This window comes from Melozone crissalis, unplaced genomic scaffold (assembly GCF_028551555.1).
Source record: "Melozone crissalis strain CALT ecotype California unplaced genomic scaffold, PUWL_Pcris_2 ptg000161l_1, whole genome shotgun sequence".
Classification (NCBI taxonomy): Eukaryota; Metazoa; Chordata; class Aves; order Passeriformes; family Passerellidae; genus Melozone; species Melozone crissalis.
This window is the reverse complement of record NW_026535932.1, coordinates 22,956-43,617: the sequence shown is the minus strand read 5'-3', so window position 1 is coordinate 43,617 and position 20,662 is coordinate 22,956. Positions and strand designations below refer to the sequence as shown.

Here is a 20,662-nt window from a genome sequence, read left to right as displayed (position 1 = left end):
TCTGTTTTGGAGCATTTGGGGAATGGAGGTGGGATGGGACTCTGGATGGGTCTTGGTTCTCTTACAATATTCCTTCTGCTGGGAATTTTATTCCTGATAATCTGCTCAGTTTTCCCTCAATCGCTCAGCTGGAAGAGCCTCGCCATGAATATTTTGGATGGCTCAAAGAGGCCCCAGGATCATCCCCAAATCCTTCAGCGTCTCCCAATCCTCCTTTTCCTCAAGGTCGCTGGAACATCGGGGTGCCCTTGGTTGGTCTTGAGCTGCGGGACCCAAATCGGACACAGCTCCAGATGTGGTCCAGGAATTCCCTGGACATCTCCAGGGGTGGTCACTCCAACCTTCCCCAAGCCCCTTTTCCCTTTTCTAGGTGGAATTTTCCCAATTTTCCCACCCTGAGCCTCCCCTGGCACAGCTCGAGGCCGTTCCCTCTTGTCCTGTTCCATTCCCTGGGATCAGATCCCAAATCTTCCCTGGAAGAGCCCGAAATTCCTCCTGGATCCCCCTTTTCTCCAGGCCGAGCCCCCTCAGCTCCCTCAGGATTTTCCAGCTCCATTCCCATCCCTGGACAGGCTCCAAATCCCTCCCTGTCCCTCTTTCCATGATTTTCCAGCCCTGGACACAGCCCTGGACACTCCCCTCCCCAGGGGACAATCCTTGCCCTGGTCATTTTTGCCACAATTCTTTGATTTTTCCTTTTTAATACAAATTTGATTTCTTTGATTTGCCGGGATTTTGGCCCGTCAGCCTCCAGGGAAATCTTCACATTTCCAGGATCTCCAGGACCTTCCAGGACCTCCTCCCGCGTGTCCCAGCTCCACCAGGTGACACCCAGGGCGATGAGGGATGAGCTCTGTGATCTCAGTGGCCTTTGGGCCGATTTTTTGTGCCCGTTTCTGGTGCCAGGAGGTCACACCCAGCCCGAGAAGGTGACAAACTTCACGCAACCATCACAGCTCGGAGCCGCCGCTTTCTCCCCGCGGAAAAGCCGTCCCTGCCTGGAAAAGAAGGAAGAGAGACCCAACCAGTTCCCCTGAGACATCAAAGGCTCTGGGATTCTCCTCTGCTCGCTGCCACCCAGCCTGAAGTCACCCGGTGACACAGCCAGGGACAGGAGTGACTCGCACCAGAGGCGAGGTCGTTTTCCACCAGGAGACCAAAGCGGGTTTTGCCTCTTATCCCTCCAAATTTTGCTGTCCAGTGTGAGATTTTTGTTTATTTCCTGGAAATAAATAAATTTGGGATTCATGACCCCTTGGGTTGGGAGCTTGTTGCTGACTGCAGGAAAAATTTCCTCCTTTTTTTGTTTTTTTTTCTGTTCAAACTCTCCTTTTGGGATTTCCTTGCTCAAATCTGTTCTCAGCCCAACAATTCCAATGATTTTCCAGTGGTTTTTTTGGGTGGGAACAGATTTGATTCACGTTTTTGGGTTTATGGATTTCCAGCCTGGTGGAATTCAGCGGGTTTGGGGTAAAATGTAGGGAAAGGGGTGGTGGTCACTCCTCCGGTCACCTGCCTGCTCGTGCCACACGAGGACAACGCCACCGTCACGACAACGGGGACGGGATTTGAGTCAGAACTTCGGGAGCGGATGGAAAACATCACGAGACGAGCGGTGAGCGAAGAGTTTCCAGCAGCTCCGTGGAAAACCACCACAGAAAAAGGTCAGACGACGTGGCTAAAAATAAAAGAATCCCCCGAATCCCACATCCCATCCTGTCCCTAATGGTCCTCACGAGGTGTTGGGCTGGAGGCTGTTGGAGCATCCCAAAAACCCTGCTCCGTCACCGGGCCAGGAATCCACTCATTTCCCAAATTCCTCCCTGGCGTCCGCGGGGCCACGTGAATTCCCGAGCTCCAGGTCCGGCTGCAGCCACGGAAATAGGCGTTTTCCATTAAAAATAATTAGGCAAATCATCCCTGGCGGGGCAGAGGCGGAGCGAGGCCGTGCGGAGCTTCGGGTGCCTGGGGCTCCGCAGCTCCAGAGGCCGGGAACACACCAGGAACATCCCGGGAACACACCAGGAACATCCCGGGAGCACACCAGGAACATCCTGCCGATCCCGACCAGGTGAGTCTCCTTGGGATCCTACAGATCCCGGTTGTCCTTTTCCAGAATAGATTCCCTGGAAAGCTGGAAAAAGGGGGATTTGTGGTGCTCAGCTTCCTCGGGGATAAAGGTTTCAGAGGGTAAAATCCTTCCCTTGGCTGTAATTCTGGAATTCTCAGGGATGTTCTGGAAAATTCCTGTTGTTCCAGCAGTGGATTTAGTGGGATTAAACCCCATCCTGCCAGGAGATCCAGGATCCATTCCAAACCACTGGAGAAGAGAAAAACCACTGGAGAAAGGAAAAACAGCTGGAGAAGGGAAAAAACAACTGGGGAAGGGAAAACAACTGGGGAAGGGAAAAACATCTGGGGAAGGGAAGGGAGTGCTTGAAATTTATAAACCTGAAAATATGAATCAAATCTATTGTTATCCCAAAAAAAAGTTGGCAAATTGTTGGAATTGTTCGGCTGAGAGCAGATTTTAATGAGAAAAGCTGATTTTGGGCCTTTGAAGAGAAAAGTGAAAAAATGAGGAATTTCCCCCTGATTTTTCATGGGATTGGGTGTGAAATAGTTCATTTTCTTGCAGCTCTCCATCATCGCAGGGAGATGAATTCCCAGTGTCCGCCCTGCTCCTGCCTGGAAGAGGCTGCCCAGAGCCATCCCTGCGCCGTGGCGGCCCCGGAGCAGAATTCCCCGGCGGATCCCTGCCCGTGCCAGGACGTTTGTCCCTCCTGTCCCTGTGACCCCCCTCAGGCCCCCCTCGGGGTCACCTCCCCGTCCCTCCCCGCGGATTCCGATCCCGTGAAAATCCCGAGCTCTGGAGAGGAACCCTTCACCTTCGAGACCCCCGGGATGTGCGTGATGAAGTTCCCGCTGCAGAAATCCATCCTGACGGTGGAGCTTTGTCCCCCTGACTCCGACGGGACCTTCTCGCTGCCCCAGGAGGAGCTCGGGGTCTCCAAAACCTCTGGGAGCTGCCTGGACAACCTGGAGAAGCTCCACCAGGATCTCCCGGTAGTGGATCCCTGCACCCTCGAGGTGGTGGAGTTGGGCACGGATGAGCCGTGCCAGGCCCAGGGCACGATCCTGGGGGATCCCTGCGTGTCCCAAAGTGGGATTTCCACGGATCCCTGTGCGTCCCGAAGTGGGATTTCCATGGATCCCTGCTCATCCCAAAGTGAGATTTCCACGGATCCCTGTGCATCCCAAAGTGGGATTTCCGCGGATCCCTGTGCGTCCCAAAGTGAGATTTCCACGGATCCCTGTGTGTCCCAAAGTGGGATTTCCATGGATCCCTGCGCTTCCCAATCCCAGGGACTCGGGGACGCCGGAGACGCCAAGGACAGCAAACCCCAAACGTCCTCACGGAGCCCGTTCCGCCTGAACTCCTGCACTTCCAGCATCGTGGAGCGCTGCCTCTCCCGCTGCCAGAGCTGGTTCCGGGGCAAGAAATAGGATTTGGGATCAGTGGGATGAAGGAAAGGGGGTCCCTGCCCGGCTCGGGTGAGTCTGAGCTTCCCACAAAAAGAGAGGAAATTGCTTCACGTGAGATTATTAAAAAAAAAAAAAAAAAAGCTGCTTTTCAATCATCTCTTAATTACTGCGTCAGTCTGATTGCCCAACGAAAAGCGCAATAAATAATGGGAAAATGATCCCAGTGGGAATTGCAGCCGGGGTCCTGTTTCGTCACCCGCCGCCTTTTCGCTTCCCACGGACGAACGAGATTCAGAGCCTGCCTTAATTCATTCATGGTTTTATTGTTTTGAATTTTTAATCCTTCTTCTTAATGTTTTTCCCCATTAAAATTGTGGGAATATTGAGGAGAGAAAATTTTCCTCATAAATAAAACTCGAGGAGCTCCTTCCCCATGGATGAAAATTTTTTTAGGGAATTCTGGGCTGGATCTGAGTTCAGGGGACCACCAGCAGCCCCTCCAGGGCTGGGGCTGCTCCCAAATTTATTTCGGGGAGCTGGAACCCAGCCTGGAATCCAAACATTTTCCTGGGATGAGTCCCCCATGCCCAGAGGCTCTTCCAGACACGGAGAATTCCAGTTAAACCAGCAACTCCCAGTTTGCCAGAGGCTCGGAACCCCTCAGGAGCCCCAGGGGAGGCGGATTTTGCCTGGAGGTTTCGTTTGGGAGCTCCAAAATCCAGAAGGAACTCTTGGAAATGTTTGGGAAGCACCAGAGCTTGTCCCAGGTCCCATCCCGGTGTCACCAGCCAGAAATGGCACTGGGAACCCAGGCAGGCCACTGGGAGAACTGGTCAGACTGGGATTCCACAGCCCCGGTGTCCAGCAGCTCCCTCCTCCCTGCCCCAGCAGCTCCATCCAGGCCCATCCCGATTTTCATGGAATTAGGAGAGGTTCCAGATTTTTCCGAACTGCTGTGACACATCCGCTTCCAAATTAAAAAACAATTATCAGGATTTAAAAGGGAGAGAGTGGGGTTCTTAATTTTTGGGAAATCCGGGTTAAAGATGGAAGGAATTCCAGCTGGGGAATGGGGTGAAAATATCGTGAGGAATTGAGTGGAAATATCCCAAAATGGGATTAAAACTTCCTAAGGAATGGGATGAAAATATCTTGAGGAATTGGATTAAAACATTCCAAGGAATTGGGTGTAAACATCCCAAGGAACGGGATAAAAATATCCTGAGGAATTGGGTGAAAACATCCCAAGGAATTGATTAAAACATTCCAAGGAATTGGGTGAAGACATCCCAAAAAATGGAATTAAAACATCCCAGGGAATGGGATGAAAATATCCTGAAAAAATTACATTAAAACATCCCAAGGAATTGGGTGAAAACGTCCCAAGGAACTTGATATAAACATCCCAAAAATTGAATTAAAATATCCTAAGGAATGGGATGAAAATATGCTGAGGAATTGGATGAAAACATCCCAAGGAACTGGGCGTAAACATCCCAAAAATGGAATTAATATATCCCAAGGAATGGGATGAAAATATCCTGAAAAATGAGATTAAAACATCTTGAGGAATTGGTTGAAAACATCCTGAAAATGGGATTAAAACATCCCAAAAATGGAATTAAAACATCCCAAGGAATAGGATGAAAATATTCTCAGGAATTGGATTAAAAATTCCAAGGAATTGGGTGAAAACATCCCCAAAAAAAAGTGATTAAAATATCCCAAGGAATGGGAAAATGAGCAAAAGGGAGCACGGAAAAATCCCCCCCTCCCCAGGAGGATCGGGAAAGGAAAATTCAAGATATTTGCGAGTTTGGGGCTTGGAAGGCACAGAAAGGGCCTAATTAATTCCTCCTTAATTATCATTAATGAATGCCGTATTTATTAAAAGCGTCTCAAAGCAAGGGAAGGGTCTGGGATGCGAATCCCTGATTTGAACTGTGGGATTATTCAAATCCGGAGAATTCGAGGGCAGCCCTGGAATCCAATTATTGAAATATCCTCATTAACATGGAAAAAAAAAATGGGATTAGGGGAATTTGAATTTCTGACACCTCTTAATGTCAGAGGGGATTTGGGACAGCGGGGAGAGCTCGGGGAAAAAAGGAGGGATTTGATTCCAATTATTTAATCACAGGATTTGATGGCAATTATTTAATCACGGAGATGTGGGGAGGGAAATCCCTGCGGAATGGGAAGGTTTAGGAATCTGATTCAGGATGAGGCAAAAAGGGGAAAAAAGGCCGGAATTTGGGGTGAATTCCCGCAGCTCTCAGGAGGGGAGGAGGGAGGGAAATGGGGAAAGATGGGAAAGGAATGATGGGAAGGGGATAATGTGGAGAAAAGCCAGAAAAAGATGGATAAAACCAGTAATAATGTGCATACCTTTACCTTCAAAAGGAGGGGTAAAAGCTGCAGTAATAAATGAAATATAAAATAAATTAAAATAAAATAAAATAAAATAAAATAAAACATATATTTTATATATATATATAATATAAAATATATACAATATATAAAAGATATATATAATATATAAATATATGATATATTTGCATTATATAAAAAAATATAATATATAAAAATATAGTCTATATATTTTATATATTACATAAATATATTATATATATATATTTATAGATATAAAATATAAAAATATTTCAATAGACCTTCATGAGCCATTTAGGGAACTCCCAGTCCTCCCAGTGGCTCCCAGCCCGGCACTGGGAGAAGCGCGAGGAGTCCCAGCGCTTTTCCCTCCGCGTGCCTCAGTTTCCCCGCGTGTCCCCGCCATTCCAGGGATCCCAGTCCCGCTCCCGGAGCCGCTTGGTGGCACTGCGGGAGAAGATTTTGCCGCTCGCTGCCGGATCCAGGAGAATTCCAGGATCTCCAGGAACATCCAGGGAAAGAGCTCCGGGATCACCGAGTCCGAGCTGGGATCGATCCCCCCTGGGTCAGCCCGAGGAATCTCGGGGAATTACTTGGACACTTCCGGGGGGGCCACTCCAACCCTCCCTGAGCCCCTTGCAAGGGAAATAAAATAAAATAAAATAAAATAAAATAAAATATAAAATGTAAAAGATATAATAACATATAATAAATACATAAATGAAAAGAAAATAGATTAATGGAAAAGAAAAGAAAAGAAAAGAAAAGAAAAGAAAAATAAAATATAAATAAAATAAATAAAATTAAATTGAATTACATTTTAAAAATAAAATAATTAAATTTAAAAATAACATAAAAAATAAAATAAAAAATAAAATAAAGTAAAATAAAATAAAATCAAATAAAAAATATAAAATAAATAAAATAAAATTTAAAAATAAAATAATTCCATTTAAAAATAATATTAAAAAATAAAATAAAATAAAATAAAATAAAATAAAATAAAATAAAATAATTTTCCAGGAAAATTCCCATATTTCCCACCCTGGCACAGCTCAAGGCCGTTCCTTCTTGTCCTGCCCCATTCTCTCGGATCAGATCCCAAATCCGCCCTGGCAGATCCCAAATCCCCCCTGGATCCCCCTTTTCTCCAGGATCATCTCCCTCAGGATCCTCCGTTCCCGTTCCCAGCCCCGTTTCCAGCCCTGGCCCCGCTCCAGCCCCCGGCCCGGCCCCGGTTCCATCCCAACATCCTCATTCCTGTGCCTTCGCTTCCCCTCCCTCCCTCCCCACCCCTCTCACCAAACCCGTTCCGAGCCCCGGGCGTGGCTCCGGCACCGCCTGAACCCCAACCCAGGGTAAAAATAACCAGAATCACCAAATTAACCAAAATAACCTTTCCTGCCCAATTCCTACCCAATTCCTGCCCAATTCCTGCCCAGTTCCTGCCCCATTCCTGCCCCATTTCTGCCCCATTCCTGCCCAATTCCTGCCCAATTCCTGCCCCATTCCTACCCAATTCCTGCCCAATTCCTGCCCCATTCCTGCCCAGTTCCTGCCCCATTCCTGCCCCATTCCTGCCCCATTCCTGCCCAATTCCTTACCCATTCCTACCCAATTCCTGCCCAATTCCTGCCCCATTCCTGCCCCATTCCTACCCAATTCCTGCCCAATTCTTGCCCAATTTCTGCCCAATTCCTGCTGGGGATGGCTATGGGAGGGGCCAGGAATTCATTCCGGAGAAAATGCTCATTAATGAAAAAATTTTCATAATTAAAAGCAAATAAAGATGGAGGGATTGGGTGAGGGGCATTTCAGGGGTGTCTCTCCTGAAATTCCCAGGCCGGAATCCTGATCCTATAAAAGATGGATTTGGATGGGATATTTGGAATTCCCAACCTTCCCTGGGCTGCTTTGGGTGGGATATTTGGAATTTCCAACCCTCCCCTGGCGTGTCCACAGCTGAGACCCCCCTCAGGACTCATCTCAAAATCCCACAAATCCGGGATCCCCTGATCTGGGGAATTCCGATGGAATTTTGGAATTCCAGATCCCCAAAATCCCACAAGTCCTGGCCCGACCCGGGGAATTCCGAGGGGATTCTGGAATTCCGGATCTCCGTGGATTTGCTGGGGGTGGTTTCTGGTTTGGGGTTTCTGATTCAGGGCTGAGGCCGCTGTGGGATTCGGGGCCGTCTCGGGGGTGACGTCGGAGGTGGCGCCCGGGGCTCCGTGTCCTGCGTGTCACCGACCTCAGACGAGGCGTGGGGACCTCGGCCGGGCCCCGATGGCTCTGATTGGGGACGGGCAGGTGACAGACGGGGACAAACAGGATGAGTGGGGTGAGAAGTCCTGGTGCTCCAGCCCCGCTGACCTCACCCCACTGCCCGCCCGCAGCCCGGCTGGAAAAGTGTCCCAGGATCCAGGTGGGACAAATTCCACTGTCCCAGGTGGCTCCAGCCTGGCCTTGGGCACTTCCAGGGATGAGGAATCCATAAAATCCCATCCAAACCAGCCCAAGGAATCCTGGAATGGTTTGGGATGGAAAGGAACCTAAAATCCCAAAAACTCCCAACTCAGTTCCATGGGGACCCTCTCCTATTCCAGGTGGGTCCAGCCTGGCCCTGGACACTTCCAGGGATGGGGAATCCATGGGATCACCTGGGCCAGGGAAGGATTTATCCCTAAAATCCAATCTAAACCGGTCCAGGGAATTCTGGAATGGTTTGGGATGGAAAGGAGCCTAAAATCCCACCCCAGTTCCATGGGGAGTGACCATCCCCTACCCCAGGTGGTTCCAGGGATGGGGAATCCATGGAATAATCAGGAATAACCTGGGGCAGGGAAGGATTGATCCCTAAAATTCCATCTAAACAAGCCCAGGGAATTCTGGAAGGGTTTGGGATGGAAAAGAACCTGAAATCTCAAAAAATCCCACCCCAGTTCCATGGGCAGGGACCTTCCCCTATCCCAGGTGGTCCCACCTGGCCTTGGACATTCCTAGGGATGGGGAATCCTTGGAATAACTTGGAATAACCTGGGCCAGGGAAGGATTGATCCCTAAAATCCAATCTAAACCGGCCCAGGGAATTCTAGAATGGTTTGGGATGGAAAGGAGCCTGAAATCCCCAAAAATCCCACCCCAGTTCCATGGGGACCTTCCCCGATCCCAGGTGGTTCCAGGGATGGAGAATCCATGGGATAACCTGGGCCAGGGAAGGATTGATCCCTAAAATTCCATCTAAACCGGCCCAGGGAATTCTGGAATGGTTTGGGATGGAAAGGAACCTTAAATCCCCAAAAAATCCCACCACAATTCCATAAGCACTCCCAGGACGTGCCTGGAGCCTCAGGAGAAGCATTTTGGGGAAAATCCAGCAGAAAAGGGGTTCAGCACCACCAGGATGTTCCTGGAGTCTCAGGAGAAGCATTTTTGGGGCAAACCCAGCAGGAAAAGAGGTTCAGCACCACCAGGATGAGCCTGCAGCCTCAGGAAAAGCATTTTTTGGGAAAATCCGGCAGGAAAAGGGGTTCAGCATTGCCAGTACGTGCCTAGAACCTTGTTGCCTCATCCTGGGAATGTCACCAAATCCCAGGAAAGCGCTCCCGAGCCCAGGGACGTTTTCCAAGGCGGATTCCCGAGGCCCCGGCCCCTGGGGTGGCGATTCCAGACAGTTACAGGCCACCAAACCCCCCGTCATTTGCATAATCACCCCAAAAATCCACCCCAAAATTACAGCGTCCCAAGGGTGTCATTACCGCCCAGGCGGGGCCTAATTTGCACCAGGGTAATTTAATCTGTGTTCAAAAAAAAAAAAAAAAATCCCAAAAATGAACGTCGGGGACAAATCCCTGGGCTGAGTGTCCCCGAGGTTATTAATTAGCCAGCGTTAATTAATTGGGCTCCTACACCCAGGGTGAGCCACGGGCGAGGCTGCGGGACGAGTTCCTGCTCTGAGGTGGCCCCCGTGATGTCCCCGTCACCCCGTCCCCCCCCCAAACCCCAAATCCAGGCTCTGGAATTTTCCGGATTCCCTCTAGGAGTTCCTGGGGAATAAATGAAGAGTTAATTAATTTGCCGTTCGAAAGATTAAATTAAAAAATAAGGGTATTGTGAGGTAATTACGGCCCGAGGGCAGCCGGAGGAAATTCAGCATTAATCGACCTCTCAGCAGAGGTTTCTGCTTTTATTTTTAATTAATCGACCTCTCAGCAGAAGTTTTTCTGCTTTTATTTTTTAATTAAAATCCAGCCAAGTTGAAATTAAAATGGTCCGATTAATACTAGGAGTTTTATCATGATTTTTCTCAATGAGAGGTCATCAATTGATTACGATTTCCTTGTTCAAAAATCCGTTTAAAAATTCATTTAATCGTTTAAAAATGGCTGTGGTTGGTTTATTTTTAATATTGGGTAATATGGCCAAATATTAATGAGAAGTAAAAATAAGAATAAAACTCTACGGGGGTGTCTCATGAGCTAAAACCAGGAGGATCTGGGGAATCTAACCCAGATTTTACGGCTGAAATCTTCTTCCCTTTGCCTGATCCAAACCTCAGCGACCTCGGGTTTGAAATTCCAAAGGAATTGCACAAAAAAGGGACAAAAAATCCCCTCTGGAATTGCGGGATTAATTACGTGGGTCATAAAGATCTTGATTGTCCCCTGATCTGCTCGTCCTGAGCTCTGCTGCCATCAGCACTTAAATTTTCCTTTTAATGAATTTAATTAATTTAATTAATTTAATTTAAATATTAATCCCCATTTTCATGTGGTTTCGCAGGTGTTAAAGACACAAATCCCACCCATAACACAAATATTTACACTGAAATCCGCCCTCCTCCCTTTACGCTCTGGAGCCCTTCCAGATTTCCCCCCCCAAAAAAAATCCGAAACTCGACCATAAAAGGATTTTACAGCCAGGATTTTCCAGGATTAGGCGGAACCGGCCCGAAGAGCCGCTGCTATTTCGGGGTGAAAATGATAGGGAAGGGTTGATAAAGCCAAATAACCCGTTTGGGACTGGGCTTGGCCCAGGATGAATCAGGACAACGTCCACGAAGGGTGGCTCCTCTCCAACCCCAACGGGGACCCTATAAAAGCAGCGCCGTCCTCGCCTGTCTCCGCACGGCTTCCCAGGAATCCCACTCGATCCCGACGGTGACTTGGGTGAGTGGGGCTCCCTGGGAATGCTCCCTTTGCCGGGAATTTTCCCCTTGGTTGGGAATTTTGGTGTTTCTCCAGGATTCACCATGGATGGGAGAGTCGTTCCCGGTGTTTTTTGGGAATATCGAGGGGTTTCTCCCTGTTGGAATCAGCCTTGAGGGAAGGGAATATGGGAGAAGTTTGGGGAGATCTTTGGGTGTGGGGTCAGCTCCCGTCTGGAGCTGTGGCCTCTTCTCCGTGGAAATTCCGGCGTTTCCATGGGGCAGGGAGTGCTCGTGTGCCCGGGCACGTTCCGGAGGCGGGAATGGGGCACGGCGCAGCTCCCCGGGATCAGATCGGGCACAGAGGTTCCCCATAAGAGATTTGGGCATCCCACAAAGGGAGGAAGGAGGGAAGGAGGAGGCTTTGGAGGTTTCCAGACGCAGCTCTTGAGGTCTCTGCCCCAGATCTTGTCTTGGGTTGGGTTAAAGCTGCTCTCGCCAGGATCACAGGGATGGGTCTTGGAAACACCAGGAAGTGCTGGAATGAGGCCATGGAGATGCTCCAAGGGCTGGGGGAAGGTTGGGAGAGCTTCTGGGGAGGAGAAGCTCCATGGCGACCTTAGAGACCTCCCTGGACAGCAGAGGGGTTGGACTGGTTCCATATTTAGTGCCCGTTCCAAGGAAATATTCCATGGGATAACCCCACGGGGCAGGATCTGGGGGCACCTCTTGAGTCAGCACCGCCGGGTCCCTCCCCGTCACCGCGTCCCAGTCACCGTTCCCGCTCCGACGTCACCCAAAGGCGTCAGTGGCGAGGCCAGAGGCCACTCCCCATCCCACTAAAACCCCGGAATGTGTTCCCAACGGAGCCGGGAATTCTCCTCCCTCTTCCCAAGGGGATCCCCCAGCCCTCGGTGTGCTCCTGTCCCTCACAGGCTCGCTCAGATCTGCAGGATGTCCCCGTTCTTGGACAGCATCGCCACCATCGTCGGCGTCTTCCAGCAGCACGCCCGGGGAGATGGGGACGGCTCCGGGCTCAGCCGCAGGAGGATGAGGGAGCTGATCCAGAGGGAATTCGCAGATTCCCTGGTGGTGAGCGCTGGAGTGTGGGAATGGCAAAATCCTCTCTGGAAAGGGAACAGGGAGGGCTCCACCAAAGGTTGGGTTCCACCAAAGGTTGGGTTCCATCAAAGGTTGGGTTCCACCAAAGTTTGGGTTCCACCAAAGGTTGGGTTCCATCAAAGGTTGGCTTCCACCAAAGGTTGGCTTCCACCAAAGGTTGGGTTCCACCAAAGGTTGGGTTCCATCAAAGGGTGGGTTCCACCAAAGGTTGGCTTCCACCAAAGGTTGGGTTCCATCAAAGGGTGGGTTCCACCAAAGGTTGGGTTCTTCTGTGCTGGGAAGGGAATGGAGAACCCTGAGGGAGCTGGGGGGGCTCAGCCTGGAGAAAAGGGGGATCCTGGGAGGGTTTTGGGGAATGAATTCCCACAGTTGGTGCTGAGCCCTACACGTGAAATTATGAGAGACGTAAGGAGAATTCCTGTGATTCTTCCCGTTGTTGCCTGTCTCCCCCAAGGAGCAGGAAGACCAAAATCCCCTTTTTTCCCCGACCCAGGAAGACCAAAATCCCCTTTTTTCCCCGACCCCGTGTTTTTTCCCTGCAGAAGCCACACGATCCTCAGACCATTGAGAAGATCCTGCAGTTCCTGGAGTGGGATGGGGACGGGGACATCGATTTCAACGAGTTCCTCCTCCTGGTGTTCCGTGTGGCCAAGTGCTGCTTCTGGTTCCAGCCGAGGGCCCCGTTCCTGGTGCAGAGGACAAAGCTCCCGACCGGCGGAAAATCCCTGCGGGAGCCGGAATTCAGGAGCAGAGGGAGTCGCCGGCAGCTCCAGGAGGAGGAGGAACGACAAACCTGGGAGAGGAATCGTGAGGCTGAGCTGCAAGGAGACCTCAGGGTCAGGGAGGTGGAAATCTTGGAGGAAACGAGGAGGGATCAGCAGGAAGGTCGCACACGGAGCAGGGAGGAACCACTCCGGGAGCTGATCCCCCGGGAACGCCGGGAACGGAGCCAGGAGCCGTGCGAGCAGCGGGAGAGCCGGAGAAGGCGGCAGCCCCCGGAGCCGGACAGACGAGAGAGGAGAGACCAGGAGGAAGAGGAGGCAGACGTGAGGACAGGCAGGCAACGCCGGGAACCCCAAGCACGGCCAGACCGGTGGAGCCGCCAGGAGCAAGGGCGTGATGAAAGAACCCAGCGGCCACGAGGAGAAGATGGAGAAGGAGACAACCGGCCACGGGAACCCGAATTGCTCCAGGAGGAGAGGAGCCGCCACCGCCGGCGTGAGCTGGGACAAAGGGAGCTGGAAGGGAGAAGGTGCCGGGCGGCTGAGCTGGAATGTCCGGAGTCCAGGAGGCCACACCAGTCGTACCTGGAGGAACCGTTAGAGATCGACCTCGGGGAATGTGGGAGAACAGAGGCAGAGGAACGCGGCTACAGACAGAGAACAAAGCGGGAACAGGAGCTGGAATCGGCGGAAAGGGAAAGGGAGATCCGGGAGGAGCAGGAGAGGAGAGAAAGAGATGATCCCAGAAGAAAAGGGAGAATGAGGGAGAGAAGGGTGGATGAGGAACGGGAGCTGGAGGTGTCTGAGTGCCGGACACGGGAAAGGGAGGAAGAAGTGGCTGCCAGAAACCTGAGAGAGATACAGGAGAGACAAGAGCGTGAAATTCGTGAGATTGAAGATGATGGAAGGAGACAGAGAGAATCAGTGAGGTTTGAAAGGGACAGAGAGATCTCAGTGGCAGCAGCAGAAGCCGATGTCAAAGTGCGCCGTGAGATCCAGGAACGAGGTGAGGAGCTGGGAAGGAGAGAACGTCCCTGTGAGCGTGAGGAGGAAGAGAGGAGAATCTCCCGTGTCAGAGAGAGGGAAGACGCCTTGAGAGAGCAAAGAATTGATCAGCAACGGGAGCTGGAGGTGTCTGAGCGCCAGGCACGGGAAAGGGAGGAAGAAGTGGCCAGAGTTGGCCAGAGAGAGACACGGGACAGACGAGAGCGAGATATCCGTGAGATTGAAGCTGATGGAAGGAGACAAAGAGAAACCCTGAGGTACGAGAGGGACAGAGAGATCTCAGTGGCAGCAGCTGAAGTCGATATCAAAGTGCGCCGTGAGATCCGGGAACGAGGTGAGGAACTGAGAAGGAGAGAACGTCCCTGTGAGGCTGAAGACAGAAGAATTTGCCCCAGAAGAGAAAGAGATGAGATTCGGGCAGAGAGGAGAATCGATGTTGAACGGGAGCTGGAAGTGTCTGAGCTCCGGGCACGGGAAAGGGAGGAAGTGGCTGCCATTGGCCAGAGAGAAACAAGGGACAGACGTGAGCGTGAAATTCATGAGATTGAAGCTGATGGGAGGAGACAGAGAGAATCAGTGAGGTTTGAAAGGGACAGAGAGATCTCAGTGGCAGCAGCTGAAGCCGATGTCAAAGTGCGCCGTGAGATCCAGGAACGAGGGGAGGAGCTGGGAAGGAGAGAACGTCCCTGTGAGCGTGAGGGGGAAGCAGAACCAGAGAGGAGAATTTCCCGTGTCAGAGAGAGGGAAGAGGCCCTGAGGCAGAGGAGAATCAGCCAGGAACAGCAGCTGGAGGTGTCTGAGCGCCGGGCACGGGAAAGGGAGGAAGAAGTGGCCAGAGCTGGCCGGAGAGAGACACGGGAGAGACGTGAAATTGGTGAAATTGGTGAGATTGAAGCAGATGGAAGGAGGCAAAGAGAAACCCTGAGGTACGAGAGGGACAGAGAGATCTCAGTGGCAGCAGCTGAAGCCGACGTCAAAGTGCGCCGAGAGATCCGGGAACGAGGGGAGGAGCTGAGAAGGAGAGAACGTCCCTGTGAGTGTGGAGAAGACAGAAGAATTTGCCCCAGAAGAGGCAGGGAAGAGGCCCTGAGGGAGAGGAGAATCGATCAGGAACGGGAGTTGGAGCTGGAGGTGTCTGAGCGATGGGCACGGGAAAGTGTGAATGAAGAGGCTGCAATTGGCCAGAGAGAGACACGGGAGAGACGAGAGCGAGACATCCGTGAGGCTGAAATCGATGCAAGGAGAGAGCTAGAAGTGTATGACAGGAGAAGAGAGATCTCAGTGGCAGCAGCTGAAGCCGACATCAAAGTGCGCCGAGAGATCCGGGAACGAGGGGAGGAGCTGAGAAGGAGAGAACGTCCCTGTGAGCGGGAGGTGGAAGCAGAACCAGAGAGGAGAATTTCCCGTGTCAGAGAGAGGGAAGAGGCCCTGAGGGAGAGGAGAATCAACCAGGAACGGGAGCTGGAGGTGTCTGAGCGTCGGGCACGGGAAAGGAGTGAAGAAGTGGCTGCCATTGGCCAGAGAGAAAGACACAACAGACGTGAGCGTGAAATTCGTGAGATTGAAGCTGATGGGAGGAGACAGAGAGAATCAGTGAGGTTTGAAAGGGACAGAGGGATCTCAGTGGCAGCAGCTGAAGCCGACGTCAAAGTGCGCCGAGAGATCCGGGAACGAGGGGAGGAGCTGAGAAGGAGAGAACGTCCCTGTGAGCGTGAGGAGGGAGCAGAACCAGAGAGCAGAATTTCCCGTGTCAGAGAGAGGGATGAAACCCTGAGGGAGAGGAGAATCAACCAGGAACAGCAGCTGGAGGTGTCTGAGCGCCGGGCACGGGAAAGGGAGGAAGAAGTGGCCAGAGCTGGCCGGAGAGAGACACGGGAGAGACGTGAAATTGGTGAAATTGGTGAGATTGAAGCAGATGGAAGGAGGCAAAGAGAAACCCTGAGGTACGAGAGGGACAGAGAGATCTCAGTGGCAGCAGCGGAAGCCGACGTCAAAGTGCGCCGTGAGATCCGGGAACGAGGGGAGGAGCTGAGAAGGAGAGAACGTCCCTGTGAGTGTGGAGAAGACAGAAGAATTTGCCCCAGAAGAGGCAGGGAAGAGGCCCTGAGGGAGAGGAGAATCGATCAGGAACGGGAGTTGGAGCTGGAGGTGTCTGAGCGCCGGGCACGGGAAAGTGTGAATGAAGAGGCTGCAATTGGCCAGAGAGAGACACGGGAGAGACGAGAGCGAGACATCCGTGAGGCTGAAATCGATGCAAGGAGAGAGCTAGAAGTGTATGACAGGAGAAGAGAGATCTCAGTGGCAGCAGCTGAAGCCGACGTCAAAGTGCGCCGAGAGATCCGGGAACGAGGGGAGGAGCTGAGAAGGAGAGAACGTCCCTGTGAGCGTGAGGTGGAAGCAGAACCAGAGAGGAGAATTTCCCGTGTCAGAGAGAGGGAAGAGGCCCTGAGGGAGAGGAGAATCAACCAGGAACGGGAGCTGGAGGTGTCTGAGCGCCGGGCACGGGGAAGGGAGGAAGAAGTGGCCAGAGTTGGCCAGAGAGAGACACGGGAGAGACGTGAAATTGGTGAAATTTGTGAGATTGAAGCTGATGGAAGGAGACAAAGAGAAACCCTGAGGTACGAGAGGGACAGAGAGATCTCAGTGGCAGCAGCTGAAGCCGACGTCAAAGTGCGCCGTGAGATCCAGGAACGAGGTGAGGAGCTGAGAAGGAGAGAACGTCCCTGTGAGCGTGAGGGGGAAGCAGAACCAGAGAGGAGAATTTCCCGTGTCAGAGAGAGGGATGAAACCCTGAGGGAGAGGAGAATAGACCAGGAACAGCAGCTGGAGGTGTCTGAGCGCCGGGCACGGGAAAGGGAGGAAGAAGTGGCCACAGTCGGCTGGAGAGAGACACGGGACAGACGTGAGCATGAAATTCGTGAGATTGAAGCTGATGGGAGGAGACAGAGAGAATCAGTGAGGTTTGAGAGGGACAGAGAGATCTCAGTGGAAGCAGAAGAAGCCGACGTCAAAGTGCGCCGTGAGATCCAGGAACGAGGGGAGGAGCTGAGAAGGAGAGAACGTCCCTGTGAGGGAGAAGACAGGAGAATTTGCCCCAGAAGAGAGAGAGAGGAGCCCCTGAGGGAGAGGAGAATCGACCAGGAACGGGAACTGGACCTGGAGGGCTCTGAGCGCCGGGCACGGGAAAGGGAGGAGAGACAAGAACGTGAAATTCGTGGACTTGAAGATGATGGAAGGAGACAAAGAGAAGCCCTGAGGTACGAGAGGGACAGAGAGATCTCAGTGGCAGCAGCGGAAGCCGATGTCAAAGTGCGCCGAGAGATCCAGGAACGAGGGGAGGAGCTGAGAAGGAGAGAACGTCCCTGTGAGTGTGAGGGGGAGGCAGAACCAGAGAGGAGAATTTCCCGTGTCAGAGAGAGGGATGAAACTCTGAGGGAGAGGAGAATCAATCAGGAACGGGAGCTGGAGGTGTCTGAGCGCCGGGCACGAGGAAGGGTGGATGAAGAGGCCACATTTGGCCGGAGAGAGACACGGGACAGACGTGAAATTGGTGAGATTCGTGAGCTTGAAGCTGATGCAAGAAGACAAAGAGATTCAGAGAGGTACGAGAGGGACAGAGAGATCTCAGTGGCAGCAGCTGAAGCCGATGTCAAAGTGCGCCGTGAGATCCAGGAACGAGGGGAGGAGCTGAGAAGGAGAGAACGTCCCTGTGAGCGTGAGGGGGAAGCAGAACCAGAGAGGAGAATTTCCCGTGTCAGAGAGAGGGATGAAACCCTGAGGGTGAGGAGAATCAACCAGGAACGAGAGCTGGAGGTCTCTGAGCGCCGCAGCCGCCGGACACAGGACAGTGAGGCAGAAGTGACCATCACTGACCAGAGTGAGGCACGTGAGGAGATCAGGCTGGAGGTCCTGGAGGAGGAAGATGAGGAGGAGCTGGAGCAGGACCAGTACCGATACCAGACCCTGGATGTGGACACCATCGATCTCTGCCCCCCAGGACAGGAGGTGCCCATCAGCGACCTCAGGGTCCGGTACCGCCCCGCCGACCCCGACGTCCGGCCCGAGGTCCGGCTGCTCCCCGAGCCCGCGGAGCCTCAGACCGTGGCCTACCTGGTGCACGTCATCCAGAACCAGCAGGACCCCAAAGCCGCCACCTACCAGATCGTGTGCCACCAGCCCGGCCAGCGCGGCCAGCCCGTGCGCGTCCGCACCCGCTCCGTGTCCCCGCGGCCACCGAGCGACCACAGAGACCGCCCCGAGGTGCCACCATCCAAACGCCCCCAGGAAAACCCCGGTGAGGGCCTGGATGAGCCCAGGGAAAGATCCGGAAAGGAGGTGAAGGACGGAGCCCTGGAGGATTCTGGAGCCCTGAGGGATTCTGGAACCCTGAGAGATTCTGGAGCCCTGAAGGATTCTGGAGCCCTGCGGGATTCTGGAGCCCTGAAGGATTCCAGAGCCCCGAGGGCTTCTGGAGCCCTGGAGGATTCTGGAGCCCTGAGGGATTCTGGAGCCCTCCGGGATTCCAGAGCCCTGAGAGATTCCGCCGATCCAGAGGCCGTGAAGGGCGAGCGGGTGAAATCCAAGGAGCTCCGGAGGCGCCCCGAGGTCCCCGAGGCGGAGCAGGAGCAGCCCCAGGGTGAGGAGCCCCAGAAGGTCCCGCGGGAGCGCAGAGAGCGCCAGGCCGGCGAGGCCAAGAGCGGAATCCCGCCGGAGCGCCGGGATCCGGGGCGGAGAGACCCCGGAGAGACCCTCAGGGAGGGAACCCAGGAGGGCGAGGAGGCTCCCGAGGAGGAACCCAGCAAGAGGAGCCCCCGGGAAGCCGAAAATTCCCGGGTTTCTCGGGATGGGGGCACCAAGCAGGGCCAGGAGCCCCCGCAGGAGGCCCCGAGCCGCGCCAGGGATGAATCCAAAACATCCTGAGGGGAATCTGCCTCTCCCTGGGGCCTCTCCAGGTCCTTTTGAGGGTCACTCCTGCCCCTCGGGATGTGGTGGCCCAGCAGTGATGGACTCAAAAGGATCCCGGGGTGTCCAGGGGGGTTTGGGAGCTTTTCCCTGGAATGGATCCCCAGCAGGAAGGGAGATCCTCCCAAATCCGGAGTTTCTGCCTCCCTGCTGGGTGTGTCCCTCAATATTTAATCACTTTTTCTGCTCTGATTGGAGTCCTTGGGCGCCTCTGTCCTGTTTTGCACCCTGGGGTGTCGCTTCAGGTTCCCCCAGCCCCGGGGCTGCTCTCAGCTTCTAATTTTTTAAACTCCAAAAAAAAAATTCCTGATTTTGGGGCCTGGAAATCCTCAAGGCTGGGGGAAAAAACAAAAAACAAAAAAAAAAATCACATTTTTAGGTGGATTCCAGCAGAATTCCAGCTCCAGGCCCGGGGGTTTGGAGCCACAGGGTGCTGGTGGTGGGTGGGGGATTCTCCTTCTCCTTCTCCTCCTTTTCCTTTTCCTTCCTTTTTATCGCATGGAAAATGGGAATAAACTGCTGATTCCTGCAGAGGCTGCGAGCGTCACCTTCCGGAGGGCTGGGAGGGCTGGGATCGGGCATTCCCAGTTGGGATTGGGCATTCCCAGTTTGGGATCAGACATTCCCAGTTGGGATCAGGCATTCCCAGTTGGGATCAGGTATTCCTAGTTTGGATTGGGCATTCCCAGTTTGGATTGGGCACTCCCAGTTTGGGTCAGGCATTCCCAGTTCAGGTCAGGTATTCCCAGTTTGGATTGGGCATTCCCAGTTTGGATTGGGCACTCCCAGTTTGGGTCAGGCATTCCCAGTTCAGGTCAGGTATTCCCAGTTTGGATTGGGCATTCCCAGTTTGGATTGGGCACTCCCAGTTTGGGTCAGGCATTCCCAGTTCAGGTCAGGTATTCCCAGTTTGGATTGGGCATTCCCAGTTCGGGTCAGGCATTCCCAGTTTGGGTCAGGCATTCCCAGTTCGGGTCAGGTATTCCCAGTTTGGATTGGGCATTCCCAGTTTGGATTGGGCATTCCCAGTTTGGGTCAGGCATTCCCAGTTTGGGCCAGGCATTCCCAGTTCAGCCCCCAAACTCCTCCTGATCCCAAATCCCACCCAATCCCCATTTCCCACTCCCACATCCTGCTCCAGAGCCAGGGGCTCTCCCAAGGCTCCGTCCCCGCACTGTCCCCAAGTGATGGGGACAGGGACAGTGCCAGGGCAAGGGACAGTGACACTGGGAGGGCTCAGTGGCAATGCCAGGGCCAGTGACACAGCTGCCAGCGCTTGGTGGCAATGCCAGGGACAGGGACAGGGACAGTGACACTGGCAGGGCTCAGTGATGGGGACAGGGACGGTGACACAGCTCGGTGACAATGCCAGGGACAGGAAGAGGAACAGGAAGGGGAACACAGCTCTGTGACACTGGCAGGGCTCAGTGATGGGGACAGGGACAGCACTTGGTGACAGTGCCAGTGTTCAGTGACAAGGACAGGGCCAGAGGCAGTGACACAGCTCAGTGACAATGCCAGGGGCAGTGGCACAGCTGCCAGCCCTTGGTGACAATGCCAGGGACAGTGACACTGGCAGGGCTCAGTGATGGGGACAGGGACGGGGACACAGCTCGGTGACAATGCCAGAGACAGTGCCAGGGACAGTGCCAGCCATTGGTGGCAATGCCAGGGACAGGGGCAGTGACACTGGCAGGGCTTGGTGGCAATGCCAGGGACAGTGTCAGCCCTTGGTGACAATGCCAAGGACAGTGACACTGGCAGGGCTCAGTGATGGGGACAGGGACAGTGACACAGCTCGGTGACAATGCCAGGGGCAGTGACACAG

At 53.1% G+C, this 20,662-nt stretch overlaps 1 protein-coding gene across 1 annotated transcript; it reads left to right on the top strand.

Annotated features, from left to right (window-relative positions):
• Nucleotides 1-11,977: 11,977 nt before the first annotated feature.
• LOC128948813 (trichohyalin-like) lies at nucleotides 11,978-18,792 on the top strand. The gene is made up of 2 exons (XM_054293589.1): nucleotides 11,978-12,115; nucleotides 12,688-18,792. The coding sequence occupies exons 1-2, from the start codon at nucleotides 11,978-11,980 to the stop codon at nucleotides 18,790-18,792; spliced, it is 6,243 nt and encodes a 2,080-aa protein (XP_054149564.1).
• The last annotated feature ends 1,870 nt before the right edge of the window (nucleotides 18,793-20,662 follow it).